This window comes from Pistacia vera, unplaced genomic scaffold, assembly GCF_008641045.1.
Source record: "Pistacia vera cultivar Batoury unplaced genomic scaffold, PisVer_v2 Contig1042, whole genome shotgun sequence".
Lineage (NCBI taxonomy): Eukaryota > Viridiplantae > Streptophyta > Magnoliopsida > Sapindales > Anacardiaceae > Pistacia > Pistacia vera.
In genome coordinates, this window is record NW_022195074.1 from 80,733 (window position 1) to 90,648 (window position 9,916).

General features: G+C 33.6%; 1 protein-coding gene across 2 annotated transcripts; it reads right to left on the bottom strand.

Annotated features, from left to right (window-relative positions):
* Window positions 1-210: 210 nt before the first annotated feature.
* On the bottom strand, window positions 211-8,499 carry LOC116126815 (nuclear transcription factor Y subunit B-8-like). Of its 2 annotated transcripts, none has more exons than XM_031412498.1 (7): window positions 8,311-8,497; window positions 7,899-8,126; window positions 7,654-7,783; window positions 7,356-7,361; window positions 7,175-7,249; window positions 6,978-7,028; window positions 211-560 (listed from the first exon to the last, which is right to left on the bottom strand). In XM_031412498.1, exons 2-7 carry the CDS (start codon window positions 8,114-8,116, stop codon window positions 519-521), a joined length of 522 nt encoding a protein of 173 aa, XP_031268358.1. In that variant the 5' UTR covers window positions 8,117-8,126; window positions 8,311-8,497; the 3' UTR covers window positions 211-518. The 2 variants fall into 2 exon arrangements, with proteins under 2 accessions (XP_031268358.1, XP_031268352.1); XM_031412492.1 differs by lacking the exon at window positions 211-560 and adding an exon at window positions 6,483-6,749 and having other exon boundaries at window positions 8,311-8,499.
* Window positions 8,500-9,916: the final 1,417 nt, after the last annotated feature.

Consider the following 9,916-nt stretch of genomic DNA (forward strand, 5'->3'; position numbering starts at 1 on the left):
GAACCGAGTTCAGTCAAGTCGAGTCAGAGCCTTATCGAGCCGAGCTTTACGAGCTTCGGCTGGTTTACAATCCTACCCCCGTCCCCCCCCCCCCCCCCCCCCCAAAAAAAAAAAAAAAAAACCATGGAAAACAAACTCAATATAACACAAATCTTTATCTGTAACATCAGAGAATAGAATTAAAGAAGTTAACTAAACAGTTGCATAGCATAAACCAAAGTTACTTTCCAATTGCCTGGACTATAAATTACAGAAATAAATAGTTCCAAGATATACAAAAATTCTTCAAATGGTCATGCTATTCAGAACGAAAAATTTACAAAACTAACCAGAAAAATAATGCACTCAACAGATGGACCAGAACTACTCATAACGTAAATGGTTCAAATCAGATTAATGGTTCAATACAATACGATATATATGGTGACCTACAATACCATATATGTTGAGGGCACCAGGCAAGATCTTTAATGATATTTAAGTTATGTAATTGGTGGTTGTGATGCGACTGCAGATGTCTACTCTGTGCCTTGCATAGGAACCATCATATGTGACTGCGGCTGCAATATAGGCAAGAGTAGATATAGATTAGCATAGCTGGAAAAGAGTGAATTCGTCATACAGGAGAACATTTTGTTAATTTAATTAATTGAATTTAAGGACAAATATAAGGAAACTCTTTAAACTTACCAAACATGAACATGCAAAAAATCAACATCTAACCCGAAGGAACACTAAAGCAGTGGCCACAAAAACCAACACTAAACCACCACATGTTTAAATTCAGCACATGGATACTCTCCAGGATTCAGTTCAGAGTACAATACGTGATATTAATTTCTCAAAATACACAAAGGACACTAGAAAATCAGAATTTTTTTCAACAAATACTTGACAAATAAAAATTTAAGTTGCATGGCGAAATGTTTAAAGGTGTCCAGACTTGCATCCGACATCAATTTGTTTGAAACAATCTTGAGTAAATTCATATCTCATCTGAAAATATACGTCTACCAATAATTATTTAATCAAAATCCCCAACTGGTCCACCCCCTCTTACAAAAAAATTAGAAAAAAAATAAATTAATGTCTACCGAGTACCACCACTACAACTACTTCCACCATGTTGACACCATTCATAACTAATAGGGAGAGAACGAAGGTTGATATAAGGATTTCCAAACTGGTATTGATGGGGACAATATCTTGGTATAAGCCATTTGCACAGCATTAACAACTAAATGACTTATCCCTTCTTTCTTAAATTAGATAAGTCCTGTATTTGAGTCCACAACAGAAAATAAAATGCTAGCAGTAGAAGGCCAGCAAGCAGTGACATGCAATGGTTTAGAATGACGGTAGGATCTTGTGAGATTCAAATCATAGTGGAGGTACACTACAGGTATTGGTGATGATGGTGACTGCAAGACAGTAATGGCAATGGAGGTGGCAAAAGAAGAGGCTGTGGTAAGAGAAATATGCAAAGCAGCAACAACTGAATGCTATAATTACAGCAAGTTGACAATCCTGAACCGGTGGCAACAAAACAGTAACCATGACAAAATAGGAGTCAAGTGATAGTCCAAAGATCTTTGATTTATGAGATAATAATTTGATGAAAATAAATAGAACTAATGCCTAAAATTCATTTTGTTCATGGATATGGAAATTATTTGCAATCCTAGACCGTTACCTAACACTCCTATAAAATGTAAAATTATAAAATTGTTTACATCTTTAACTAGTAAACAGCAATATCAGACAATTTAGCACAAAATACCAAAAGGGGAATGTTAAAATTGATAAATGTTAGACCTTTAGCTATCCACTTAAGCTTTAGATTCAATAGTAACTTAACATTATACTAAAACCAGAATGGCTAAGTGATCTCATGTTCAAATTCTAAAATTGTATTTGTGATTGTCATAGTGTTTCTTCCATGTGCATAAGAGGATGTGTTACAACTTATATTTTACTATAATTTTTTACCGAACAACTTAAGCTTTAAAGTCTAGTCACTAGTGGTAACCTAGAAATGTGTATGATCTAAAAGCCTTGCAAATGAAAGGTGCATTAGAACTTAAATACAATTGTTAATCCCTTAACTATTAATTTAAGCTTATGCTCCAGTAAACTAAAGGGGACAAAACTTTCTCTTAAACCAATACAATATTTCAAAAAGCACTTAACTATGTCAAGACATTTTGAGGACAAAATAGCTTATTGCCTATACACACAACAGAAACCAAGCATGACACAATCTTTTCATTGATTAACTTCGTATAGCAAAATGCTAATTAACAACTCACAGAACAAGGAAGAATCATTAACAATTAGTAAATGATTGATCACGAAACATGTTTTCAACAAAACTATCGGTAGTTCAAACAATTAATCATATCTAAAATTAACAATAATTATGAAATGGTTTATGAGATAATCACATGATAGTGGATAGCAGAGAGCATATAAGTTCAAAAAGCCAGCAAATATTTATCATAGGTTCAACAAATATTTATACAATTACTTCATATAAAACTCAGCATAATTCTTTGTATGTGATGTGTTTTCCATAGTAGTGGTTCATAAGGACAGATAATGATGGGCAGCAAGTATAGTTGTCCACTGATAAATTCCATTCACAGCATTACAACAACTACACGTCACCACACGAACAACTCACAAATAGTCAACTAGCAATAAACAGTAAAATACTTAAGAGTGTTCAGCTACCTTGAATTTAGTAACAGCATAATCTATAATAGCTATTGTATAGTGATGAAACACGCATGTTCCTATAAGTGAGCCCTTTTGGTATCATATTAACAGTGGATACGTAAACTTCATAGATGCTCGGGATACAAGTATGGTAACTCTTAAATGTAATTAAATCATTTCTTAGATTAGGCCACATACTATATAGCTTGTAGAAACTCTTCAACAGTTGACGTATGTTACATGTTAGGCAGGGAAATCATTGTTTCACAATCAGATAGCAAGTTGTAAATTTTTCAAAAATTCTTTTTCTTTTTTTTTCTTCTTTTCTTGAAACTTACAAATACATAAAAAATCCCCCCAAACCGTGCTGTGAGCCGAATTTGATCCCATGATCTCTTGCACAACCTCCAAAGATCTAACCAACTTAACTAGATAATACCCACAGCAAATTCTAACCACAACATTTAAAAAAAATAAAATAAAATCTAAGATATGGGATATATGTTTATTTATTAATGCCCCGTAGTGTTATATCCTTTCGAAGAATTGTATCAGCAAATCCACATTATTTTGTATGTATATCTTACTATTATTTCTAGGACAGAAAGTCACTCTTTGACAATGCTTATCTTTCACACATGCATTCGTAATTCAAATTCATAATTAATGGTACAAAATGTACATGCTATTTGTGAAATCACTCTTATTCCAATATGGTTAAGAGCATATCTAAAACCAATCTAGTCATAACTGAAACAAAGTTTTAGGAAATTCAGGAAAATTTGAAACACAAGGAAAACTTAGAAGGCTGTGAAATTCCATCTTTGCAAAATTAAGTTGTGGAATTCCATCTTTGCAAAATTAAGTAGCGGAATTCCATCTTAGCAAAATTAAGTGGTTTCTTTTCTAATTCACTTCAAATGTCAACATTTTTCTAGCAAAGCAACAGTACAGCCTAAAGACCAAAACAAAATCCCACTTTTACTAAAGCCCCAACAAATTTAAGATTTCAAGTTACGTTGCCTTAATCATATGATTTAATATTTGAAACACAAAGGTGAAATTTTTACAAAAGAACAATGCATCAAACGTGAGGAAGTTTCCTTAAAAAGGAAAAATGAAAATAGTTAATTGCCTCAATAGTAGGGAGGATCTTAAAATGACAAACTGATTTATAGTATAATTCCAGTTTATACGTATGAAGACAGGTGCCAATAATAAAAGAGAAGTGATGTTATATAGAGTCAGTGCAGAAGCAAAGCCTATGACAGATTTCTTTTGAACTTTCCAGCCCTAAAATTGAACTAAGCTAAAAGCGGTGACCCTCAACTACCTTCCTCAAAAAGTTTATGGGCTAAAAAGTACCATATATGCAATGGGTATCTATCTATCTGTCAATATATGTGTGTGTGAAATAATGGAATGTCTATTTATCCTCTCATTTCCACCACTCAAACTCTGATCGCAGAAAATCTAATCGTAAACTTTTCTATTCCAACAAAAAAAAAAAAAAAAAAAAAATTGAAGTACAAATACAGTATCATTAAACGAGACATTGAAGATTTTAAAAAAAGATACATGAACGAAGGGCATATTGATAACCAGACATGGGTCAACATGTACTATAAAATGTTTGTTATTTCACACCAGAATCAAATAACATTAAAGCACCAACATAACAGTTCAAAGACGACATATATTTCATAAAAACTGACAACCGGGGACCGATGCTTTAACTTTAACAGCAAACTGAACAGCATCGATCATAACTGATCAGTAGTGCTTCAAAGATATTTCAAGGTGCTTCTGTATTTCTGTTGGTATTGCCTAGCTGGTATTCATATCCCTGGATTGAANTCAAACAATTAATCATATCTAAAATTAACAATAATTATGAAATGGTTTATGAGATAATCACATGATAGTGGATAGCAGAGAGCATATAAGTTCAAAAAGCCAGCAAATATTTATCATAGGTTCAACAAATATTTATACAATTACTTCATATAAAACTCAGCATAATTCTTTGTATGTGATGTGTTTTCCATAGTAGTGGTTCATAAGGACAGATAATGATGTGCAGCAAGTATAGTTGTCCACTGATAAATTCCATTCACAGCATTACAACAACTACAAGCCACCACACGAACGACTCACAAATAGTCAACTAGCAATAAACAGTAAAATACTTAAGAGTGTTCAGCTACCTTGAATTTAGTAACAGCATAATCTATAATAGCTATTGTATAGTGATGAAACATGCATGTTCCTATAAGTGAGCCCTTTTGGTATCATATTAACAGTGGATACGTAAACTTCATAGATGCTCGGGATACAAGTATGGTAACTCTTAAATGTAATTAAATCATTTCTTAGATTAGGCCACATACTATATAGCTTGTAGAAACTCTTCAACAGTTGACGTATGTTACATGTTAGGCAGGGAAATCATTGTTTCACAATCAGATAGCAAGTTGTAAATTTTTCAAAAATTCTTTTTCTTTTTTTTTCTTCTTTTCTTGAAACTTACAAATACATAAAAAATCCCCCCAAACCGTGCTGTGAGCCGAATTTGATCCCATGATCTCTTGCACAACCTCCAAAGATCTAACCAACTTAACTAGATAATACCCACAGCAAATTCTAACCACAACATTTAAAAAAAATAAAATAAAATCTAAGATATGGGATATATGTTTATTTATTAATGCCCCGTAGTGTTATATCCTTTCGAAGAATTGTATCAGCAAATCCACATTATTTTGTATGTATATCTTACTATTATTTCTAGGACAGAAAGTCACTCTTTGACAATGCTTATCTTTCACACATGCATTCGTAATTCAAATTCATAATTAATGGTACAAAATGTACATGCTATTTGTGAAATCACTCTTATTCCAATATGGTTAAGAGCATATCTAAAACCAATCTAGTCATAACTGAAACAAAGTTTTAGGAAATTCAGGAAAATTTGAAACACAAGGAAAACTTAGAAGGCTGTGAAATTCCATCTTTGCAAAATTAAGTTGTGGAATTCCATCTTTGCAAAATTAAGTAGCGGAATTCCATCTTAGCAAAATTAAGTGGTTTCTTTTCTAATTCACTTCAAATGTCAACATTTTTCTAGCAAAGCAACAGTACAGCCTAAAGACCAAAACAAAATCCCACTTTTACTAAAGCCCCAACAAATTTAAGATTTCAAGTTATGTTGCCTTAATCATATGATTTAATATTTGAAACACAAAGGTGAAATTTTTACAAAAGAACAATGCATCAAACGCGAGGAAGTTTCCTTAAAAAGGAAAAAGGAAAATAGTTAATTGCCTCAATAGTAGGGAGAATCTTAAAATAACAAACTAATTTATGGTATAATTCCAGTTCATACGTATGAAGACAGGTGCCAATAATAAAAGAGAAGTGATGTTATATAGAGTCAGTGCAGAAGCAAAGCCTATGACAGATTTCTTTTGAACTTTCCAGCCCTAAAATTGAACTAAGCTAAAAGCGGTGACCCTCAACTACCTTCCTCAAAAAGTTTATGGGCTAAAAAGTACCATATATGCAATGGGTATCTATCTATCTGTCAATATATGTGTGTGTGAAATAATGGAATGTCTATTTATCCTCTCATTTCCACCACTCAAACTCTGATCGCAGAAAATCTAATCGTAAACTTTTCTATTCCAACAAAAAAAAAAAAAAATTGAAGTACAAATACAGTATCATTAAACGAGACATTGAAGATTTTAAAAAAAGATACATGAACGAAGGGCATATTGATAACCAGACATGGGTCAACATGTACTATAAAATGTTTGTTATTTCACACCAGAATCAAATAACATTAAAGCACCAACATAACAGTTCAAAGACGACATATATTTCATAAAAACTGACAACTGGGGACCGATGCTTTAACTTTAACAGCAAACTGAACAGCATCGATCATAACTGATCAGTAGTGCTTCAAAGATATTTCAAGGTGCTTCTGTATTTCTGTTGGTATTGCCTAGCTGGTATTCATATCCCTGGATTGAAAATGCTCCGTTGTAAATGCTCTAGTTTGTTTAATTAGTTAGCTTTAGAATAATAATTAGAATGTCTCAGTTAATGTTGAAACAAATATTTTACCATTCAAGCTTTCCACACAATGCAAATACTTGTTTGAAGGTGTTAGTGCAGATGCGCATGTACATATGAACTTATTGAGTATGAGTGTATATATATATTATATATATATGAGAGAGAGAGATTACTTGGGAATTTCCATAGCTAACACCTTGTGAGAAAGAACCTTGATGGGCAAGCTGTCATGCAAAAGTGCGAAAAGTAACAATCTTAAGCTTGAGTATAAAAAAACTTTCTTCCTACTTATTGAAGTACAACACTGATCTTTAAAATTAAAAAAAATAATAAAGAAAGAAAAAATTCAAAAAGGAAAGCATTTATTTGCCTGGGGGTTGTGGCCTGGTTGAACATCTTTCTTGGCAGACGAATCTCCACCCTTAGCAGAACCCTTAGTATCACCCTACCAAGACCCATAATTTAATATTTTAAAAAGTTGTAGCAATGAAAACGACTGAAAGATCAAAACAGGAAACTGCAGTTAAAACATCATAAGATACTAAGTTTACCTCCATCTGTGCCGCGATCGAATCCAATAATCAACAGGAAATTGAACCAAACAAGAAAAATAAACTGCGTCAGCAAAAAAATTTGCAGGAATTCATATTATCACAACCAACGCAGAGAAATCAAAAAATGAAAATTAAATTTCAAATCTATATCTAATCCTTTAAGTCCAGTAAACTCAGAAAGTTTTCGTTGTTATCAAGGCCTAGAAAACAATTATTCCATTTTCAGAGCAACCATACAGACAAACAGAAGCTAACAAACAAGCAAAACCGCTACAGAGTACAAAAAACAAATCACCTCTCTATATCTAGTCAGATAAATCTTCAGCGGATCAATATAATCCTCAAACCCTAAAGTTGCCATAGCCCAAAGCAAATCATCACCGTTAATCGTCTTTCTCTTCTCTCTCTGACACTTATCACTGGCCCTGTGCATCAATCAACCGTTACAAACACAGAAACATTAACCATGAAACAAAATTAACCATAAAAAGACAAAACGAAAACAAAATTAACAGAAAAAAAAAAAAAAAAGCATCGTACTCGCTGGTGATAAAGCTGATGAACTCAGAAACACATTCCTGCACGGTCTCTTTAGCATCTTTAGCGATCTTGCCGTTCGCAGGAAGCGCCTTCTTCATGATCCGACTAATGTTAGCGATCGGAAGATACCTATCCTGTTCACGAACGTTCGATCTCGGACTTTGGTCGCCGCTGTCGTGGCTTCCACCGCCAGGACTCGCCGGTGCCTCGGCCGCCATGTCCAAAACCCTAACCACCACCAACCACCGACAACAACAACAACAAAAATCAACATCAACATCATCAAATTAAATCACAAACAGAGCTAAAACCCTAAGGAAGAGAGAAAATTAAAGAGATAAAGCGAGAGAAGTGAAGAGAGAGGAGAGAGAAAGAGAGAGGGGGAGATAGTTTAAGTCGTTAGAAAAAGAACCTGGTAGAGCGAGTGAGGGAGAGTTGGTGATTTGTAAAAGGGCGCGAGAGAGGGAGAGGCTTTAGATGGAGAGGATTGGGGAAGAAAGAGAGGGGATCGGACGCTGGAGAAGAGAGCAGAAAGGAGACGACTCAGATGTAAAAATGGAGTTTATCAACACCGTTGGTTTCGTTTCTCCCTTTAATTTTATTTTAAAATAAATTTTCCGGGTTTTCTGCGCTTCTAGTTTCGCACCATACGGACCTAACCGATTCATTAGTGATTAGACCACGTGTTTTGACTTTTGACTAAAATTATAAGATAAGCACTTCAAAATAGACGGTACGTCGTTTGCTTATTTGATCTATGAACGCCAAGTCGTTCTCTTCAGAATTGTATGTTGGCCATTTGTCCGTTTGAAGCAAGGACACATTGGTTTATTTTTCATTGTTAAACATGCTGCCATATTTTAAAAATATAAAAAACATAATCCTTTGAAACACTTTATTTAAACAATCATAAATTATTTTTAATTTGTTTTGTGAATTTTGTGTTTCTACCTAATGTATATCATACTATCATTACTTTAATTTATTTTTATAACGAAAATAGAGTAACACATCTCAAACCATTATTTAATAATGTATCATTCATTGCAAAATTTATTATATCATTTATTAATTTTCCAAACTTTTTTTTTTTTAATTTGTTGGATCCCGTTGGACCTCGTAATCTTTGACTACGTAAGTACCCGGGGAGAGCTCAAACCTTAAAAATAAAAATAAACGATCTACATCGAATAAGGATAAACAAACTCGAAATGCAACTTTGAGTGTTTAATACTAAATTATTCTTATTAATAAGAATAACACTAGGGTGATATTATTTATAGAATGTTTATAATCTAATCGATTAATGTTTATTATCTTCTTGCTATGAGTCTGACCAATCACGAATTGTCTATATACGTAGTATGGCCCGTTAGCTGCCAGTGAAATGACACAACACACAACCCTGCAGTATGGTCAACACATCACAGTGTTAAAGCTTGGTTATTAAAAGTGAGGGGCCATCCTGATGGGCCCAATTCAACGACCGAGATTGAAAGACGTGGGTTATGTTGCCCGGCTGCAAAACATGTTTGTTTAATCATGTGTACGGGGAAGAAGAGAATAATATGGCCTACCAGCTTCGTTGTATTGTATTGTCATGTTCGGTGTAAGAAATCCCAGGAGACACTTTCTGTCGACTCCTTTATTTACTCCAGCCGAGCAATATTCCAATAAAACCCTCACATGGTGGTCCTATACATTATTTTAAAAGCCAGACCAGAGGGTAATCCGCTCAACTTTCTAGGTCACAATTCAACTGATTCAATCGATTAGAACGTCGGTTGGATCGATGATATCATCATACATCATGATGATATCAACATATTTTAAAAAACTTATTAATGCCTCTTCTTTGATGAGTTTTGCAACTCGAAGCTCATTGTAAATTATGATAAATAAAATACAAGGCCTAATACAAGATTGAAATCATTGAAAAATGATGTTCAAGTTTCTGTATCATGAGAGTGAGTTAACCCTATTCATAGGGATTAGAGATGTTTGATTCTTAGGTGAAA